The 22,805-nt window shown below is 32.5% G+C and overlaps 1 protein-coding gene across 1 annotated transcript; it reads left to right on the top strand.

Annotated features, from left to right (window-relative positions):
* The first annotated feature begins 8,134 nt into the window (after positions 1-8,134).
* On the top strand, positions 8,135-21,104 carry LOC133325119 (sodium-dependent neutral amino acid transporter B(0)AT3). The gene is made up of 9 exons (XM_061533943.1): positions 8,135-8,234; positions 8,416-8,723; positions 12,530-12,899; positions 13,097-13,331; positions 17,222-17,574; positions 17,675-17,878; positions 17,943-18,100; positions 20,549-20,812; positions 20,892-21,104. The coding sequence occupies exons 1-9, from the start codon at positions 8,145-8,147 to the stop codon at positions 21,091-21,093; spliced, it is 2,184 nt and encodes a 727-aa protein (XP_061389927.1). The 5' UTR covers positions 8,135-8,144; the 3' UTR covers positions 21,094-21,104.
* Positions 21,105-22,805: the final 1,701 nt, after the last annotated feature.

The following is a 22,805-nucleotide window of genomic DNA, read 5'->3' as shown; positions in this document are numbered from 1 at the left end:
CTAGCTCTATTAACACAAATAAAAGGATAAATATTGGTCTTTGACATCGAATCGACAAATTGTATTTTGAAAACTTTTGTAGGGCAATAACATACAAATTTATCTTCCTACATAATTTTTCAAATAAAACATTTCACATATTTTAAATTTTAAAATAGTCTGACTTCCTACCTTTCATATGACACCAATTTTATTACAATACATCCAGTAGTTACAAAGTTATGAGACAAAAGCCAGGACATTAAATTCTACATTTATGAAATTTCCCGTTACGGCATAAATATGAGGCGATCCGTTCGCCAAATTGTATGGTCGTAAAGGAAATTGAAATCGGTATAGATCTCTATGAAATGGAGTAAAAATTATATAAAATGGATCGATTATACAGCCTTAAAATTGAAGAAACGCACAATGAACTTTCTTAACAAAGCACGCATTTTATGTATGAAATTCAATGATTTGAAAGCGTTGATCGTTTGCATGACGATTCATCGTTAAATTATGGACCAAACTGAAGATGTATGGCAGAAAAACAAAACAAGAGATGTGTGTAAACTGTTAAAAACAGTGTTGTCAAAAAGATAATAGCTAAAAAATCATCTTTATAGGTGTAATAAATATATAATGTCATTGCGTAATAAAACTGCAGAATTCCTTCTTACCATTGCTGCAAAATTCATAAAAATCGGTTAAGTATATCCGAAGTTATTCGAATTTCAATTTTACCATGCTCCGAAATATACTTTCTGTTCGATGCTGGGCGCCTATTACCAAAAAATGAAAAACACCACAAAAATCGATCTTGCAAAAATGGAATTTTTTTCCTTCATACAGCTACAGTGTGTGTATGTGTATGTAAATATATTTTACATTGCATATGTGCATAAATCACATATAATCACACCTATATATCAAGCAACAAGAAATTGCACCTCGAACTGCCCTTTGCCCCTACAAGTATGCTATAATTTTCATACAACAGCAGACATTATGAAAACAATTTTTGCCTTTTTTGAAAGACCGATTTTTGTGTGGTTTTACATTTTTAGGTAATAGGCGACCAGAATCGAGCAGGAGGTGTATTTCGGACCATCGTTGAGTTGAAATACAAATATCTCGGCAACTACTAAACCGATTTTTATAAAGTTTCCAGATATGGTTAGAGGAAATTCTGAGGTTTTATTACACACTGTCATTTTATTACAATTATAAAGGGTGATCTTTTAGCTATTATCTTTTTGGAAAGACTGTTTTTAACAGTTTGTGCCATATGAACGGTAGGAAGTCCGTCTATTTCGCGATTTAATTATAATTAAAATTTTAAAAATATGAAATGTTTTATGTGAAAAAATTTTTAGAACCTTAACTAAGTTTTCGAAATAAAATTTGCCGTTTCCCTACCAATGACCAATTTTTTACTATGACACCTTACAGGTCACGAAAGACAGCCCTGAGACCCACTTACATTTTTGGTCCCTGGTATTTTTTAATAAATCCATGGGGAACATATCTTGTCCCCAAAACAAACATTTTTAAAAACCCACGACTTTATGTATTATTCAAAAAAATATTTCTATAAAAAATATATTTTTATCTAAAGTCTAAATGTAATTCCCGAAAAAAATATTTTTAACAAAATCAGTCTTTTGAAAGCTTCCTAAAAAGGTTTTTATAAACCCTTCAACACACTGTGGTATAGGGATTTATATATTTGTGCATATGTTTGCAACAAGCAAAGGGAAACGAGATAGACTCATGGTTCCTTTTGAGAATATGCATAGAATAACTTCTTAAGCCTATTTATGCATGTTCGTCCGTCTGTCTGACCATGTAAATTGTAAACAAAGTACAGGTCGCATTTATGATCCGAATTGGATGAAATTTGGTCTAGAATGATGTGTGTTAAGTTTAATAAAAATCAGTCCAGATTTAGATATAGTTCCCATATATATTTCTGTCCGATTTAATGTAAATGGTGTACCAAAGTCCCTATATATCTTTCGATTTACACGAAATTTGGAACAGCGTACTGAATTATGTCTAGAATGATGTGTATTAAGTTCCCTGAAAATCGGTCCAGATTTGGATATAGCTCCCATATATATTTTCGTCCGATTTAATGTAAATGGTGTACCAAAGTCCCTATATATCATTCGATTTTCATGGAATTTGGCATAGCGTACAGAATTTAGTGTAGAATGATGTGTGCTAAGATTCGTGGAAATCGGGTCAGATTTAGATATAGCTCCCATATATATATTTTCGTCCGATTTTAGGTAAATAGTGCACCAAAGTTCCTTTATATCCTTCGAATTGCTCGATTGGCATGAAATTTGGTACAGCGTACAGAATTAGGTCTAGAATGATGTGTGTTAAATTTCCTGAAAATCGGTCCAGATTTATATATGGATATATCCTTTAAATCCTACGAATTGATCGATTGGCTCGAAATTTGGCACAGCGTACAGAATTAGGCCTAGAATGATGTGTGTTAAATTTTCTGAAAATCGGTCCAGATTTATATATGGATATCGGTTCAGATTTAGATATATCATTTCTTAAAATATTAAATAAGCAGTCTTAGTATATTTTTATAAAAGCCATCTTTATTTAGGGACTAACAAATCAGTTATGTTGAATTTTTTGAAATCTGATATGAGCCCAAAAATGTTGTTCCGAATTTCTGAAAGAAAATATCCAGCTGTGCCTGACATCGTTCATTAATTTGTTCCTCTACACTACCATTGCATTAAATACTATTAAGTAAATAGTTTATTGAAATAAAACAAATAAAGAGATTTAAAAAAATACTAAAAATGTGTGTCTATTTATTTATGGATGTCTAAAAAATCTCTTAGTGGGGTTCACACTATTAGTTTCTTAGTAACAATAACGCCCAATGTCACAATAATGGCTCCCTATGATTTTGAAAAAAATCCCATAAATTTGGTGTAATTTTGCGAAAATTTCACAAAAATACCAGGAGCCCAGAATGAAGAAGCAAGTTGCCCGCCAACTTGCTTCTTCAGATGGCAACACCCAACCCGCAAAAAAAAAAATCGAGTGCCTAAAAGTATGCTACAAATTTTGTAATTTCGTTCTACGGCATTGCCAGATGAAATTCTTTACATTTATTTTTTGGCGGGCTACTTTCTATTTTCTTCTGGGCGCCTGGTATTTTTGTGAAATTTGTGCTTACAAATTGTGACGTCTTCAGACAAATTATGTCGCATGCGTACTTACCATATTTGTTGTATCCGTAAATAAAAACAAATAGTATTTTTGGTAAATTCATTATTTTTTATTCAATATTCTTTGTAAAAAATATATACATACATTTATAAAATAATGTTAAATATAAATTTTAAGAAATAATTTTCTTAACAACTTAGCCCACTTATTTGAACTATATTCTATTGTAATCCTTCCTTGTGGGATTTTATGATTGAGAGATGATGATAATTCCAAAATATATATTGATCGTTATCGGCGGGCCTGCCATATTTTCAAATAATTTGTATATCGTTTTCGATTGTCATCATACGGAAATTCGAGCATATATAATTCATAAAAATCTGGAATGAAAAATAAAAGACAAATTAATATATATATATATATATATATATATATACAGTGGCTCCATCGAATAATCGGACAAGTGGTTGTCAGATATAATAATGCTATACATTTAAAAAAAATTGTCTAAATGTGTAGTTTTTTTCGCTTTTATTTACACATTACTTACTTATATTTCTGAACAATACAAAAAACAACAATTTTCCTAGTGATAACAATAAATTTCGCCAGAAAAATAAAATTAACTCAATTTATTGTGTTCAACGCAAAATCGGACAAAGCAAAGTATCAATGTTAAAAGTCAAGTTATTATGCAAATATGAACTTCAAATCTGTATTTTGTTTGTCATATTCATTCGTAAATTGCATTTAGATCAAGAAAGTGGTAATACTAAATAAAAATAAATTTAAATGGCTCCAAAAGGGAAACAATCCAGTGTGGAAATCAAACAATTAATAGATAAATTGAATTATGATGGTAAAACAGTAAGAGAAATTGCCGAATTGGTAGGAATGAGTAAATCTACTGTCCACGACATTATAAAGACGTTCCGTGATGAGTTCAGATTGACCAATAAAAGCAGAGAAGGTCAAGGGAAGATGTTAAATGAGCGAGAAGAGCGTCGAATATTAAAAGAAATAAAACAATATCCATTTAAAACCGCAAAAGAACTTAAAATAAATTTAAAAACTCGCACTGGAAAAGATGTGTGCCTAAATACTATTCGCAATACATTACATAAATATGATTATTATGGGAGAGTTGGAAGAAAAAAAACCATTTATAAGCCTTAAAAATAAAAGCAGTAGAATAAAATATGCCAAGGAGTATTTACTAAAACCAGAAGATTTTTGTAAGCAGGTAATTTGATGATAGATCGTCTTAAAATACATTTCAATTGATAGTTTTCATTATATTAAGGTTCTGTTTACTGACAAAACCAAATTTAATTTGCACGGATCAGATGGAAAGATGTATGTGTGGCGTAAGGAAAATGCTGAATTTAATCATAAGAATACAAAAGCCACTGTAAAGCACGGGGGAGGTTCTGTTATGGTTTGGGGCTCCATGTGGAGTGCGGGAGTAGGCAATTTGCATTTTATTGATGGTAAAATGGACAAATTTGTCTACCTCAACATTTTAAAACAAAATGTAAAGCAAAGTGCAGAAAAATTGGGTATCGCGAACAACTTTGCCTTTTATTAAGACAACGATCCCAAGCTCACATCAGGTGTTGCAAAGCTTTGGTTGATCCATAACTGCCCCAAACGTATACAAACACCTGCACAGAGCCCAGACCTTAACGTAATTGAGCATCTTTAGGAGGAATTAGCTAGGAGACTATATGAAAAAAAATAACTCCTTAGTACAGCTTAAGGAGGCTTTACTGGAATCGTGGAACTCCATAGAGCCGGAGGTATGCCAGAATTTGGTCAAATCAATACCGAAGCGTTTACAGGCCGTTCTGGACAACAAGAAATATGCAACTAAATATTAATTTCTCGATTTTTTTCATTTTTTAACATTGATACTTTGCTTTGTCCGATTTTGCGTTGAACACAATAAATTGAGTTAATTTTGTTTTTCTGGCGAAATTTACTGTTATCACTAGGAAAATTGTTGTTTTTTGTATTGTTCAGAAATATAAGTAAGTAATGTGTAAATAAAAGCGAAAAAAACTACACATTTAGACAATTTTTTTTAAATGTATAGCATTATTATATCTGACAACCACTTGTCCGATTATTCGATGGAGCCACTGTATATATATTAAATAATCTACACTAATATTGGTCCAAAGGTGACAAATAAGGCTAGGTACCAAAAAGTACTAAATGTAGTACCATTTGTATTTGGCGTATGTGGAGTGTAGAATAGATATAGCAAAGGTTTTTTTGACATTCGAACTATAAGTATGCGAAAAGTACTAAAATGTACTAAATTTATAATTTTGTAGCATGTGAATGGATAGAGTGGAATGGATGAATGGAATTAATTTTGAGAAGCATGGTCGATATAAGGAACAGGCTTTGGAAGCGTATACTTATGTATACGAAAAGTACAATATGGTACTATATTCGGTACAAATTTATTTTGTAGGTACAAATCGAGTTGGAATCCTCAAAACTTAAATTAACATTAACCGACGAAGTGTCATATTGGGATATATACGTAGTTTTGGATTTTTTTTACTTATGTGTACGAAAAGTACTAAATCGTACTATAAATTGTACAATTTGGATTTGGGTGGACCAATGCAATTTGGAGCCATCACTGTTGGGGTGTATGATTATGGTATGTAGAGAATTTTGAAAATTTAGGAGTCTGGTGCAATATTTGCCTAAAATCGAACGAAAATATATATGGGAGTAGATATAGCTCTAGCGATTTCAACGAAACTTGCCAAAGACTAATTTATATTAACATTAGTACGTTTTGCAAAATTCTGTGTCAATCGGCCCAGATTTGGGCCTTTAGTGCACCATTTACTTAAAATCGGACGAAAACATATATGGGAGCTATATTAAAATCTAAACAGATTTTCACGAAACTTTGCATACATTATTCTAGACTCATGTCAGTACGTTATGCTAAATTTGGTGCAAATCGAAAGAAATGTAGGGGCTTTGGGAAATATATATAGGAGCTCTATCTACATCTGAACCGATTTTCACCAATTTCAATAGTGTTCGTCCATGGGCCAAATAAATGAGCTGTACCAGTTCAGATTTAGATATAGCTCCCATATATATTTTTGTCCGATTTTATGTAAATGGTGCACCAAAGTTCCTATATATCTTTCAATTTGCAAGAAATTTGGAATAGCGTACTCAATTAAGTCTAGAATGAGGTGTGCTGAGTTTCGTGCAAAATCGGTTCAGATTTAGATATAGCTCCCATAAATATTTTGTCCGATTTTATGTAAATGGTGCAGCAAAGTCCCTATATATGTTTCAATTTGCACGAAATTTGGCATAGCGTACTCAATTAAGTCTAGAAGTAGGTGTTCCTAGTTTCGTGAAAATCGGTTCAGATTTAGATATAGCTCCCTTATATAGTTTCGCCTGATTTTAGGTAAATGGTGCACCAAAGTCCCTGAAAATTATTCGATTTGCACGAATTTTGGCATAGCGTCCTTAATTAAGTCTAGAATGACGTGTGCTAAGCTTCGTGAAGATCGGTTCAGATTTAGATATAGCTCCCATATATAGTTTCGACCGATTTTATGTAAATGGTGCACTAAACTCCCTATATATCTTTCGATTTGCACGAAATTTGGCATGGCGTACTGAAGTGTGGCTATAATAATGTGTGCGAAGTTTCATGAAAATAGGTTCAGATTTAGATATACCTCCCTTATATATTTTTGACCGATTTTATGTAAATGGCGTACTAAAGATCCATAGCTAGGCCTATTGACAAAACGTACTGAAGTTAATATAAATTAATCTCTGACAAGTTTCCTTGAAATCGGTTCAGATATAGATATAACAAAGCTTCCATATATAATTTCGACCTATTCACGTTAATTGTACACCAAGTAATCAATGCATGTCTGATTGATATTAAATTTTAAACCGTGCAGCATACCAAATAGCGTGTGTCAAGTTTGCTTTAAATCGATTTACAAAATTTAGCATAGATTGCAGAATGACATGTGTATGGATTGATATAAAAAAGATCACATATATCGGTATAGATATAGATAAAGATCACATATTTAATTTCGTGCAAAATCATGTCAATGTTCCTTCAAAAAGGCGACGTCTGTTAGGATACATATGTAGAATATACCCATAGTGGTGAAGGGTATCATATAGTCGACCCAGTCCGACTTTACTACTTTCCTTACTGGTTTTTGTATGAAACTATCCACGTTCTTAATTTTTTAAATAATTTTTTTTTATTACGTATGATCAATAATTTATTACATTACACAATTTCATTACTCATACGCTCACCGCATTCCCAATTAAATGCATGTTAAGTGTGAATGTCAAACATTGTCGTATACATACTTTATAATTTCTTAGTTGCACAATAACATTTCCTTTATTAAAAATTTAATGCACCAACAAAAATACTTATTCTAGAACAACAAAATGGATAATAACTTTCTAGTCAAAAGCACCTTAAGTACTATGCCAACAGCACACAGCCAAACACCCTGTATGTAAATGTACGCGCACCACTGAATCTCAAAAAAACGTATATCTGCACTAACAATAACACCACAAGCACTCAGCAAAGCAAGAACAAAAAAATCCAGTAATCGATTCAGATTCAGAAAAAAATAAGTCTCTGAACGTAAAATAATTGCACCAAATCTAGTTAACGTTAATATCATAGAAAAAAACATAAAGTAGAAATAAATGAAAAACCAAACGCCTAACGTATTTTAAATCTTCAAAACAAAAATCCCACTAACCAACCAACCACACAACCAAATCAACCTATTGAACGAACTACCAACGAACGAACGTAACGAACCACCACCAACACCACACATCGTCCACCGTCATCTTCATCATCGTTGTCGTCCTCGCCGTTATCGTCATCTTTCAAAATGGCTAATACAGCACAATTGTTGAGACGACAAAGCTCACGGGATATTGTATTAAAATCACAAAAGAGTATTGATCAAAATGAATTGAGAGTAAGTGTTGCAGCAGCAGCAGAGAAATTAAATGAAAAAAAAACTAACAATAATCTCATTTCCAACTAAATGTTGTCTACTACTAATACTTTCTTTCATAGACACCTGTATTTTCGAACAAAAAATAGTATTAACTTTTAATTCGTTTTCTATTTCCACCCATACTATTACTGCTGACCAGGAGTTACGCGGCCGTTTAGTTTCCGAACACAGTACCAGCAGCGCCGGAAGTCATCGTGCCCCACATCATGGCACGCATCATGTCCCCCATCACACGCCAATGTATGGGGCAACAAATCAAGCATTTATGTCCGATGCCTTCGACGAATCATCTGAAGTTGAGGACACCGAGGCCAGTACGACAAAGGCGGTTGCCGAACTGGTGGCAGCCATTGAAAGTGCCCCAGCGGATATTGTTGAAGGTGAAAAGGAGGGCGAAGAACGTGAAAGTTGGGATAGTAAAATAATGTTTCTGCTGGCAACCATTGGGTAAGTAAAGTAGAATTTATGAATATTCAAAAAAAAATGTGAATGACAGGATGTGGATGGATGACAAACTAAGAACAGGAAAACAAAGTGAAAAAACGAAAAACTTGGGGAGAAAATTTTTAGTGAGGTTTCGTTCAGAAAAACTTTGGAACAGAGATTACAATTTCCTTAAACAACAAAATTCAATTAAGTGGGAGGTTGAAAATTTTGAATTTAAAAATTGATAAATGTTTAATATTTATAACAGAAATTTGGAACTAGGGCCGAACTTTGGATACCCTCCACCACTTAAAAAAAAAATATAAGGATATGTTCCCTATATTTTTATTTCAGTTACTGGGGTATTTTTCTATAGAACAAATCAGACCTTCGTTTCTGAGGTATTTTTTCTATAGAAAAAATAAAACCTAAATTTCTGAGGTATTTATTCCTATAGATTTCCTGAGGTATTTTTGTCTATAGGAAAAAATCAGACCTCATTTTCTAAGGTATTTTTTCTACAAAAAAAAAAAAAAAAAACAGTAAGGAAAGTAGTAAAGTCAGACCGGGCCGACTATATGATACCCTTCACCACTTTGGTATATTCAACATATGAATCCTAACACACTTCGCATTTTTGAAGGACCAGTAAAATGATAGTGGATCCATAAACATGTCATTCTGCAACCTATACTAAATTGTTCATTTGGTCGGATATATAGTTGCTTCTTACAATGGGATAAAATTATGTAAATCAGTTTAAAGCAAATATAAATAGGACACCCTTTGATTATTTGAATAAATATCTTATAAATATAAGGAGTTTGGTGTACCATTTACATAAAATCGGACGAAAATATATATAAAAGCTATATCGAAATCCAACCCGATTTCATCGAAACTTGTCACAGGTATTGAGTTCTTGATGCATCATTTACTTAAAATCGGGAGAAAATATATATGGTAGCTCTATTCAAATTTGAACTGATTTTAACAACAACTTCCACATGCTAGGTTATATTAACTTCAGTACGTTGCGCAAAATTTTGTGTCAATCGACCTAATGTTGGTCTTTGGTGTACCATCTAACTAAAATCAGAGGAAACTATATATGGGAGCTATATCTAAATTGGAACAGATTCCTACAAAACATGGCAAACGTTAGGCAATATTAATTTCAGCACGTTGTGCAAAATTTTGTAGCAAACTGCATAACTTTGAGTCTTTTGTGCACCTTTTACTTAAAATCGGACGAAACTATATATAGGAGCTATATCTGAATCTGAACCGATTTCAACAAAACTTGTCACACTTTATGTTATATTACACTGTGCTACAAAATAAGAAAAAATATTTTTTAGGGGTTCTAATGTACCAATTCTGTTTAGTTGGAGTCCCTGGATCACGAAAATACCTTTGGATTTTCTGGGTCACTTCGAAAATTAATTTTATAACGGTAAATATAGAGAAAAACGTGGTTTCATGGATTTTCCATTTGAAACTTGAATGACAATTACAAGTACAATTTCTCCTTTCAAACAAGATATATATTTGGTAAATCGGTTGAGTATTGGCTGAGTTACAGCGGTTGAATTGTGAAAAAATACGCATAAAATGACAAAATTTATTTTTCTTCGGACTGTACGATGAAATTATGATATCAAGCCATATAAGTTTTATTATATTATGGGGAAGAAAATTAAATTAGCTTTCGAAAATGATAAAAATCAAAAAATCGGTTAAAAAATGGATGACTTATACACATTTTTGTATTGATTCTATGCATATTCTCTTAAGGAAATATGGCTCTGTATCGTTTCCTGTTACAAACCGTTATGTTTGTTACAAACCGTTATGTTTGTAACAGGCAAAGGAAACGAGATAGACCCATAGTTCCTTTGTTTGAAAGGAAAAATTGTACTCTTCGAAAGAAAAAAAAATAATATAAATCCGTTATAAAGTAAATAAGCTATTCAAGTTTCAAATGGAAAATCCATGAAACCACGTTTTTCTCTATATTTACCGTTATAAAATAAATTTTCGAAGTGACCCAGAAAAACCAAAGGTATTTTCGTGATCCAGGGACTCCAACTAAACAGAATTGGTACATTAGAACGCCTGAAAAATGTTCGTGTCGCACAGTGTTATTTTCCGTAGGTTGTGCAAAATGTTGTGCCAATTGGACCCACCTGGGGAATTCAGTGCAGAATTTATATCTATTTTCTAGGTTATACTAACTTCAAAACGTTGTGCAAAATTTTGTGTCAATGTTGTGTAAAATCGGACAAAAATAAATATGGGAGCTATAGCTAAATCTTGACCGATGTTCAGGAAACTTAACACACATAATTTAAGACGTAATTCAGTACACTATGCCAAATTTCGAGTAAATCGAAAGTTATATAGGGACTTTGGTGAACAATTTACATTAAATCGGACAAAAATATATATGGGAGCTATATCTAAATTTGAAACGATTTCCACTAAACTCAGCACACATTATTCTAGACTTTATTCAGTTCGCTGTGCCAAATTTCGTGCAAATCGAAAGATATATAGGACCTTTGGTACACCATTTACATTAAATGGGACGAAAATATAAATGGGAGCCATATCTACATCTGAACCGATTTTCTGGAAACTTAACACACATCATTACTGAACTAATTCAGTACACTATGCCAAATTTCGTGCAAATCGAAAGATATATAGGGACTTTGGTACACCATTTGCATAAAATCGGACGAATATAAATATGGGGGCTATATCTAAATCTGGACAGATTTTTCAGGAAACTTAACACACATAATGATGTGTGTTAAGTTTCAGTGCGCTGTGTCAAATTTCGTGCAAATCGAAAGATATATAGGACCTTTGGTACACCATTTACCTTAAATCGGACGAAAACATGGGAGCTATATCTAAATCTAGACCGATTTTCAGGAAACTCAAAACAAATCATTCTAGACCTAATTCAGTACGCTGTGCCGAATTTCGTGCAAATCGAAGGATATATAGGGATAATTTACATTAAATCGGGCGAAACTATATATGGGAGCTATATCTAAATCTGAACCTATTTTTCCCAATTTCAATAGGGTTCGTCCTTGGGCCAAATAAGTGACTTGTGTCAAATTTCATCCAATTCGGTTCATAAATGCGACCTGTACTTTGTTAAAAAAAAATACATGGACGGACGGACGGACAGACGGACATGCATTAATTGACTTAGAAAGTGATTCTATGCATATTCTCAAAAGGAACCATGGTCTATCTCGATTCCTTTTGCCTGTTACAAACATATGCACAAAGACATAATACCCTGTACCACAGTGTGGTGAAGGGTATAAAAATACATAGTATATTTTTTATAGAAAAAAATTAGAGCTCAGTGTCTTAGGTTTTTTTTGATATAAAGAAATCAGACCTCAAGGTATCTAGGTATTTTTTTGGTAGAAAAAAAAATCAGACCTCAGTGACTGAGGTATTTTATCCATAGAAAGCATCGAACCTCAGTTATTTACATATTTTTTCTACTGAAAAAATCGGGCCTCAGTAACATAGGTATGTGTTTTGTTTTCTATTAAAAATCAGACCTCTATGTGATTCAGTTTCCCTTTCGTATATCTCAAATAAATCTGTCATCACATTGCAATCTTATTAAATTCCCCTTAGAATTTATCTATTTGCAATGTGCATATAAAAATACTCTTATTATTGTTGAAACAAACGCACACACACATCTACATCTTTATGCTCCTATGTAAATATTTTCTAAACAAAAATTGTTCTTTCAACAATTTTCTCGTTTCTTTCTTTTTTTGCAGTTATGCTGTCGGCCTTGGTAATGTTTGGCGTTTTCCATATCTGGCACAAAAGAACGGGGGCGGTGCATTTCTGGTGCCCTACTTTATAATGCTGTGCATTCAAGGCATACCCATCTTCTATTTGGAATTGGCCATTGGCCAACGACTGCGTAAAGGAGCCATTGGTGTATGGAGTCAAGTATCGCCCTATTTGGGGGGCATTGGCATCTCATCGGCTGTCGTCAGCTACATAGTGGCATTGTACTATAATACGATAATAGCCTGGTGCCTCATTTACTTGTTGCACAGCTTTGAATCACCACTGCCTTGGGCGGAATGTCCAACACGTCTCTATGCCAATTATACTTATGATCATGAGCCGGAATGTGTGGTAAGAAGAATGGGGGCGAATATGGAGAAGTGTCTTGTGCCAACCCCAATCGACTGAATTGGCTTTTAATTTTCATTTTCCCTTGTGTACTTTTCATTTGTTGCTGTTTGTTTGTTTTCTTACACATTTACTTATATGAGTTTTTAATATCTTTGCTTTCTCCGCCATTTCGTTGTGGGACCACTTGGGCACTTTAGGCATCATCACCAACCCAATATTATTGGTATCGCACCACATTACAGTGCTCGGAAAGTGTTAATCAACCGGAAAATTTCAATTATCATATTGCCATTGCGTTAATGGTCTCATGGTTCTTGGTCTACATCTGTATGGTTCAGGGCCTAACGTCATCAGGAAAAATCGTCTATGTAACAGCAATATTTCCATATGTGGTATTGATCATATTTTTCTTTCGCGGTATTACACTAAAGGGTAAGTAAGAAGTATTTTTGACAAAATCAGAAATATAATGGAGTTGATGATAACTTTATAGACGCTTAGAATGGATAGGAAAATGAAAAACATGTTTGAGAAGAGATTTTTTTTAATGAAAAAAGTTCCCAACGGGAAGTTTAAATGAGAAAAAATAAAAAGTCCCAACCTATAGAAGAGGATTTTTGTTATAGAAAAAACCATCACCTACGGAGCATATATCTATCTTTTCAAAAAAAAATTTAGTAACAGAGAGATTATTTCTTACAGAAAAAAATTAAAATCTCTATGAATAAATGTTTTCCAATAAAAAATATCGTCTACCACAAATAATATATTTTTCTACAGAAAAAAATCATAAGTCACTGGGAAGACTTTATATATAAAGGTAAATCTCAGTCGCGGTCAAAAAATATTTCTCTATAGAACAAATATCTTCATTCACTGAAAAATAATCATTAATAACTGCGAAGAAATTTTTTCCTATAGAAAAAATTATTTTGTCACCAATGAAATTGATTCTAAATTTCTCAATCACTTTTTCCTACCGAAAAAATTATGTCAATAAAAATATATTTTTTACAATAGAGACAATCAAATTAGTTTGTATAGATCAAGACACAGAAATACGATTTTTTATACAATATTTCTAAGGAATAAATTGTAAAGTTATTTCCAGAGAAAAACATTTCAGTCGCTGTCTAAATATTTTCCATATAAAAAAAAAATCCTCAAATGCTGAGGAGAGAATTTCTCTTATAGAAAAAATCCTTAGACACACAGAAAATATTTTTTTCTTTATTTCTCAATCACAGGTAAGTGATTTTCCTATACAATACTCAGTGTAAACTTCAAACCTTGTTAAAAGATTTGTCCCTATAGAAAAAACCCTCAGCCCTTGATTTTTATATAGCAAAAAATCTCAACCTTTGAGTAGAGAAAATCGTCCTCCATTATTGAGGATTATTGATTTCAAATGAATAAATTCTCAGCCCAGAAGGAGAATTATTTTCTTATAAAAATCTTCAGCTACTGAGGGGAGAAATTTTCGTCTATACAAAAATTCCCAGTCAGTAATTATTGTTTTTTTTTCTATACGAAATTCCCCTTATCCTATTATTGATGTATTTTTACTCAGAATTAGTCCTAAAATTAATCCTCAGAGATAATTTTCAAAAAAAAACTCCGTTTTTTTAAAGAATATATTTCTCAGACCCTGAGAATTATATATTGTCCACCATAAGGTGAAATATAAATGTCTATTCCGATTTAATCTGTCAATCATTTCGGACTGTCCGTGTGTTTAAAGCACAATAGAGGAGTAGAGTAAATATGAGGATTTAATCATAATGGTGTCATATTCCATTTAGTTCAGGCAATTACCGTCAACTGGCGCTGCGTGTCTGAAAGATAGACCAGAGCCAAGTATGGTTCTGAATTGTAGTTCTAACACTGTGTCTGTACCGATTCAATCTGTCAATCATGTCGACTGTCCGTTTGTTTATTCTATTTTAGTTCTGCCAATTGCCGTCAGATGGCGCTCCAAATCTGCAACACCGTGTCTATGCCGATTTAATCTCTCAATTATGTCTGAATGTTCGTTTTTTGAAATCACAATAGATTAGTACCGTAAATATGGGGATATGATCAATATGATGTGATATTAAATTTTAGTTCAGCCAATTGCCAGCTGGAGCCCCTTATCTGTAGCATAGACCCGAACCAAGTGTGGTGAAACAACCTTATGGTTGATAGGAAACACACAGCACGCCATCAGGCGGCAATTGTCTGAAATAAATAATCTCCATTTTAAAATAATCTCCATATTTACCCTACTTATATCTCGCAATATTTAAGATAAAACTTTGACATTTTAAGCACGTTTTTTCAAACAAATAATTTAATATTTTGGACTCTTATTTGGTGTAAAATATTGCTACCAGAAATTAAAAATTAAATTATAATATATTGAAACCCCCATCGGGTACTGAAAGAATTTTTATACAGTCCATAATAAGATTAAGAGTATATAAAATTTGTCATTCCATTTACAACACCTCCAAATATTTACGGGAGACCCTATAAAGCATATACATTCTTAATCTTAACAAATTTCTCAACCGATCATGACTGACTGTCGGTTTGTTGATTTCACTTTGGAGGAATAGTGTTAGTATGGGTGTCATATTAAATTTTAGTTCAGCCACCTGCCAGCTGGCGGCCCATACCTGTAGCATATACCCGAACCAAGTGTGGTGAATTGCTCTTGAAACACTGTGGTTGATAGAAAATACATGGAGCGCCATTAGACGGCAAATGTCCAAACTAAAATGCAATGTGACATCAATGTAATAAAATGCTCATGTTTACACTAATTAGAGCTCGCAATATTTAAGATATAACTTTCATATTTTTAGGACTTTGCCCAAAAAATATTTACAGATATTTTTTATTTTTCATTGGGCATCAAATCTTCCTACTAAAAATTATAAATATTGATCCACTATATAGGCTGGCCAAATTTAAATATTTTGATAAATATGTACATGTTTTCCAAAAAAAATGGTTATAATTTTTTATTATGAATTATTTTCCTAATAAAAATTATTAACTTCGGCTAAAGTTTTATCAACCTTTCAACGTGTTGAGGACATTGGGCACATTCATAGATCGATAGGTCTATGTCTTGACATAGATCTTGTTTCGTTAGTTTGAAGGTTTTAACCATATTTCCCCATTTTATATTGCAGAATATCATCGATATAGGTTTATGTTTTTACATAAGCGGTGTACACACTATCATTTTTGACTGCTAACTTTTTACTGACTGTCCAACAACCATAAATATTTTTGTGGTTGTCTGATGAATGACAAATATGTGAGGCCACACTATCAAACAAGCAGAATTTGGGCAAGAGTGCCATTCAAAAATGCTAGTGTGTACACCGCAATAGGCCACATATAAAGGTCCTGCTCCATTTGCAACATTTTAAAAATAATTGGCTGTGATTTGGCATATGGGTTCTTGTAGGGTATACACTTTCGATATAGCACCATGTCTTGACATAGCCACTTATAAAAGTCTCAGCTCCATTTTCGGTATTTCCAAGTTTATAACCAAATTTTCTCAACCAAGTGACTGTAATTTGAAACAACTTAGTCATCATATAAACATGCCGACCAATTTACATGATTCGGTGTCCCCGAACATAATCACATTTTTAATTCTTTCTATTCCGCAGAAATTGAGAACTGATTTTTTTTCAATATAAAATTCCTCAGTAACATTTTTATATATGTATGTCTGGCAATAATTCTCAGTAACTAGGAGTTGACTTTTTTCGGTAGAAAAATTTTTCCCAGTGTGTGAGAAGGACCCGTCTTGGCTTCTCTGGATTTCCTTTATTGAAAATACAGTTTATTTGTTTGGAAAGTCACAACATTAATGTTTACATTTGAAACGTGGATCTGAGCATTTTCCTCTATAGTCCTTCATGGCCAGTCGTATATTTTTCTCCGTGTCTGGATAAAATAATTTCAATTTACAAGCGTCTCTCTTGTTCTCATACTCCTCAGCAGTTCCACTAAATAACCTCTTGTTCAAACGTTTGTCTCGAGCAAATGTCTTAAACTCTTCTTCATCGTATTTTCCTTGGACGTCCTTATAAATACGATCCATCTCCGAATACAAGCGATTCTGCTCATTTGGAAACCAATGATATAAGCGTTTCCATTTACGCCTAGCTCGTCCAATTGTACCAATCACGGTACGTTGATGAGTCAATTCGTGATTGAAAATTAAGTCGTGCATAATTTGAAAATTATATTTAAATAAAAAAAATATTTGTATTATTTTTGAAATTTTGTTAATAACTGATTTATTTTTCCAGGTGCCTCTGATGGTGTGGCCCACTTGTTTACACCTCGCTGGGAAACACTACTGGATCCGGTAGTGTGGTTAGAGGCGGGGACACAAATTTTCTTTTCCTTGGGTTTGGCATTTGGTGGTCTAATCGCTTTTAGCTCCTACAATCCCGCCAATAATAATTGTTATCGTGATGCCATTCTGGTTTCTTTAACCAATTGTGGTACGTCAATGTTTGCTGGTGTTGTTGTATTTTCGGTTATTGGTTTTAAGGCCACGGCAACATTTGATCGTTGCAATGAAGAGAGGGCTGAGTTGATAGCATTAAATAAAAATGTCACATTGCCGGTGTGTGATTTGGAACGAGAATTGGCAAATGTAAGTATGTATAAAGCACTACTGAAAAAGTTGGTCAAAATAAAAAATACTCCCATTACACCTATATTTTTATATTTTTTCTTTTTAATATTTTTTTCAGAGTGCCTCTGGCACCGGTTTGGCCTTCATTATTTTTACCGAGGCAATAAATCAATTCCCTGGCTCTCAGTTATGGGCTGTTTTATTCTTCCTAATGTTATTTACACTGGGTATAGATTCTCAGTTTGGAACTTTGGAAGGAGTTGTCACATCGTTGGTGGATATGAAGCTATTTCCAAATTTACCCAAGGAATATATTGTGGGAGTATGTATAGTGTATTATAAAACAGTGCTTAGGAATGCGTAATAATTTTCTATTGTGATTTCAGGGTCTATGCTTCTCCTGCTGCCTGATATCGATGAGTTTTGCAAACGGTGCCGGTAGTTATATTTTCCAATTAATGGACAGTTTTGCCGGAAATTTCCCATTGCTGATTATTGCATTATTTGAATGCTTGTCGATCAGTTATATTTATGGAATAAGAAGGTGGGTATATTGAAGAAAATATATATAGGAACTCGAATATTTTACTATAGAAAATGTCAATGTTAAGAGGCTGTGCATTTTTTTGTTTCAAATAAATTAAAGGGACCCTATATGTAGGAGGATTTTTTGAATAGGGCAAATTTAACGTCAAAGTTGTTTATATGTAAAGTCCATTATTTTGCTGTAGAAAATAATTTATTTCCAGAGTTTTTGTATCAGACATTTTTTTCTACTATCGAATATTTTTCTTTAAAAAAATCATTAAAAAGGCATAGATCATAGTTATTGGTAGAATAATCAGAGCTCGACAGAGACATATTTTCTAAAGAAAAAAATAGTGACGGAAGCTTGAGGAATATATTTTTTATAAGACAACCTACATTGCTGAGAATTTTTTTTATAATCTAGTTTTTTCTGTAAAAACTTATTTTTTACTGAAGTATTATCTACAGGTTTTGAGGGCAGAATTTTAATACGAGATTTAAAAAAAATCTTCTAATGACTCAGGATTCTTGTCCTGTAAAAATCATTCCTCCGACATTGAGGTTTTTTATAGACATCGATCAATATTAAATTTGTCATTCTGCTTACAACAACTCGACTGATTCGTTGAAGACCCATAAAGAATATTTTCTCGATGAGAATAAAATACTATTTCGATTTAACTATGTCCGACTGTCTGCAACATTTAAGATATAGCTTCGAAAATGTGCACTGAAATTTCTATTACTCCTAGGGTGTATCGTATTTCAAATGCAGTATATTGATCCACGTTTTGGTATAGCTCCCATATAACGCTATAGCCTAATATTCTGTATAATGGATATTTTTAAAATTGGTCAATGTGTTGGTGTAACACCCACCTTAGGTTAGGTTAGATTGATAAGAGGAGTGGTTTACACCACCACATGTCCATATTGGGACATACACTTAGCCTGTAAGTAACCTATTGTGCGCTCTAGAGAAGGAAGAAACATAGAGGAAGTCATCTTTGAATTTTATTGTCATAAAGTCTAGAAATTCTGTTTTGTTAGTAAAGTTATTCATTTTTTTCCATTCACATCCCCTTAGGCCGGTTATTTGAGTAAAGGTGTAATTTCCTTGGAATTGGATTCGGAAGCATGAAAAGGCTGGCCAGTGGCACAGGAAATGTTCAGTTTTTCAATGAAAAATCCCAGTCCCGATTTCCTGTCAGCTTATGCATTTTACAGCTCTGTTTTTATACAGTATTGAGGATTTTTCCCTATAGACAAAAGTGAGATCATAGTTACAGGGGAATTTCTTTTCCATACTAAAAATAGAGTTCTGGTTTCTAGGTTAGATTTTTTCCATCAGACATTTTTTATTGAAAAGAGGTTTTTGTAAATAAATCCCTTCTAACAGAGAACTGGAATTCCAGGTGTTTACACTGTAAAAAAAATATCTTAAGAATAAATCGATTTGGATAAAATTTGGGACATGCCACTTATTTAGCACAAGGACGAACCCTATTGAAATTGGAGAAAATCGGTTCAGATTTAAATATATATTAAATATAAACTCCCAATATTCTCCGATTGAGACAAAATTTTGCACAGAGCACTGAATTAGGTCTATATTGATATATGCCAATTTTTGTTGAAATCGGTTCAGATTAACATATAGCTCACATATATAGTTTCGTCCGATTTTATGTAAATGGTGCACCAAACTCCCAATATTGGTCCCTTTAGACAAAATTCTGCACTGAATTAGGTCCATATTATGTATACGAAAATTTGTTGAAATCGGTTCAGATTTTGATATAGCTCCCATATATAATTTCGTACGATTTTATGTAAATGGTGCACCAAAAATGTTTGTCCGATTGACACGAAATTTTGCACAACGTATCAAATTGAGAAATTGTTGCATATTCAGGCAAAACTTCCATATATATTTCGATTGAATGTTAACAAGTTTAATAGTGCGGAATACCGAATAGTGTGTATCGAATTGGCTATAAATCGATTTACACAAATTTGTCCTATTGTACGCTTTCGACTCTAAATTTGTCGTAATGATATGAAATGTAGCATAGGTTGCAGAAAGGCACATGTATGGATTAATGGTAGTCGGCTCACGTACAGACAAAGATCACATATTTTGGTTCGTTCAATTTCATGTCAATGTTCCCTCGAAGGAAATTGTTAGGATACATATATAGAATAAACCCAAGGTGGTGAAAGGTATCATATAGTCGGCCCAGTCTACTTTCCTTACTGGTTTCTATGTAAAAAATAAGTCCTCCGGTACGGAGTAATTTTTTATATAAAACAATAATTCTTCTCTTACAGAGATATTTTTACAGAACAAACAAACTTCCTTTGCCGAATGTGCCCGATAATATTAAAAAAAAAAAATAATATTGAAAAAATATTTAATTCAGTGCCTCGCCATTTTAAAACAAAAAACATTCCAATTTTCTAGATTTTCCGATGACATTGAAATGATGACCGGTTCGAGGCCAAATATGTATTGGATGTTCTGTTGGAAATATTTATCACCATGTGCCATGATAACAATTCTAATTGCCTCATTTTATCAATTATTGACAGAGGGCAGTAGTTATCCCGCATGGATAGCTGCCAAGGGTATGACCGAGAAAATGGAATGGCCACATTGGTGTATAGTTATTGCCTTTATACTGATATTATCATCGATATTATGGATACCGATTGTGGCTATATTAAGGTAAAAAAACAAAAGAAACTTACCTGATGTTTTTTTTGGAATGTATAATTTTATTTATAACTTTTTTTCTATTTTGAAGATTATTGGGCATCAAAGTGGTTGAAGATTCCGATCCTGCTTGGTTCCCGGAGGCTGAGCTTAAAGAGGTTCATGGTATTGTGCCACATGAGCCAACCGAACTGGAGCGTACCATATTCTGTTTCAATATGGATGGTACTGAGGGCATGTGCTGTCCGAAATATGGTTTACCAGAGAAATCCCTGGAGGAAGAGGATGAGTAAAAAAGTAATAAAACAAATAATTAATAAAAAGTTCAAAACAGTTTGTCAAAGATCCATTTAACTGAAATACATTAGAAAACAAAACAAACAATACCAAAAATATAACAATTACCTTAGTTAACTCTAAGTTAAATCACAGATAAACATAATAGTTTAGAGAAAACAAAACAACATACATATGACACAAAAACAATACGTACCGGCCTAGAACATACACTATATAAACATAAATATATATATATATATTGTAGAGCCAACACCTTCTCCTCCGCACTCCTTTAGAGTGATCAAATACTATAATAAAAAAAGAAAAACAATAAGAAAATAACAAATCATGTAAATATGCTGAATATTGTTTTAGATAAATCATACCTACATACAAACCTATACTGCATCTCTTATATGAATATACAAAAAAACTAAATACCTTGTTATGTATTATATATTATTATGATAAATACTATTAAAAATCCTATATATATTATATATATAACTTTATACATATATATTTATTAGTTTATTTGTATAAACATACAATACAAAAGAAAAACAAAAATAACAACAAACCAAAGACAAACATGCGCCACCGACATAAAAAATGACGTATCAGAAAATTCCTGCTTAAGTTATAAAACTTAAAAGAGGGGTTTTTTCTATAAAAACCCAATTCTAAGTTCAAGAAATGTAGAACCAGATGAGGACAAATAAAATCAGACATTAGTCAATGAGGTTTTTTTCTATAGAAAGAAATCAGATCTCAATGTCCGAAGAATTTTTTTCTATAGAAAAACATCAGACCTTAGTGTCTGGGGTATTTGTTTTTCTATAGAAAAAATCAGACATCAGTGTCTGGGGTATATTTTCCTATAGAAAAAATCAGACCTCAGTGTCTGGGGAATTTTTTTCTATAGAAAAAAAAATACCTCAGACACTGAGGTCTGATTTTTTTCTATAGAACAAATCAAAACTCATTACCGATGTATTTTTTTCTAAAAAAAAAAACTAAACATCAAAATTCGAACTCTGTGTCTGAGATATTTTGTTTTCTGTAGAAAAAAAATCAGACCACCGTCTCTGAGGTTTTTTTTCTATAGAAAAAATCAGACCTCAGTGTCTGAGATATTTTTTCTATAGAAAAAATCAGACCACAGAGTCTGAGGTATTTTGTCTATAGAAAAGTATCAGACCTCAGTGTCTGAGGTATTTTTTTCTATAAAAATTCAGACCTCAGTGCCTGAGAAAAAAATAGAAACAAATTAGATCTCCGTTTCTGAGGTATGATTTTTTTTTACGAAAAAAAATCAGACCTCAGTGTCTGAGTTATTTTTTGATTTAGAAAAATGTTTCACAGTCACTACAAAATGCCATGGGTTTTCAATAGGAAAACTATCGATCAAAGGTTTTATAACTTAAGATACTATTTTGTTAAAAGATTCCTTATATTATTTTGACAGTATCTTATATATAAAATAAAAACGTGACAATAATTATGGAACATTTATTTTATGTTATATTATTAATTAATTGTAAATGACAATAAACTCCTATAACATTGAAATCATCAAATAAATATATACAAAAAATAATAACATAAAAAATAGTCAAATAAGACTGTACAAGAAAAAAAAAACAAAAAAAAAAAAAAACTAAGAGAAGAAGTAAAGAAAAAACCAAGTGTTAAAATTAAATTTAGGTATTACAAAAAACCAGAT

Source organism: Musca vetustissima, unplaced genomic scaffold, assembly GCF_032173495.1.
Source record: "Musca vetustissima isolate MV318-11 ecotype Yass unplaced genomic scaffold, APGP_CSIRO_Mvet_v1 utg12661, whole genome shotgun sequence".
Lineage (NCBI taxonomy): Eukaryota > Metazoa > Arthropoda > Insecta > Diptera > Muscidae > Musca > Musca vetustissima.
This window is presented reverse-complemented; position numbering and strand designations above follow the sequence as displayed.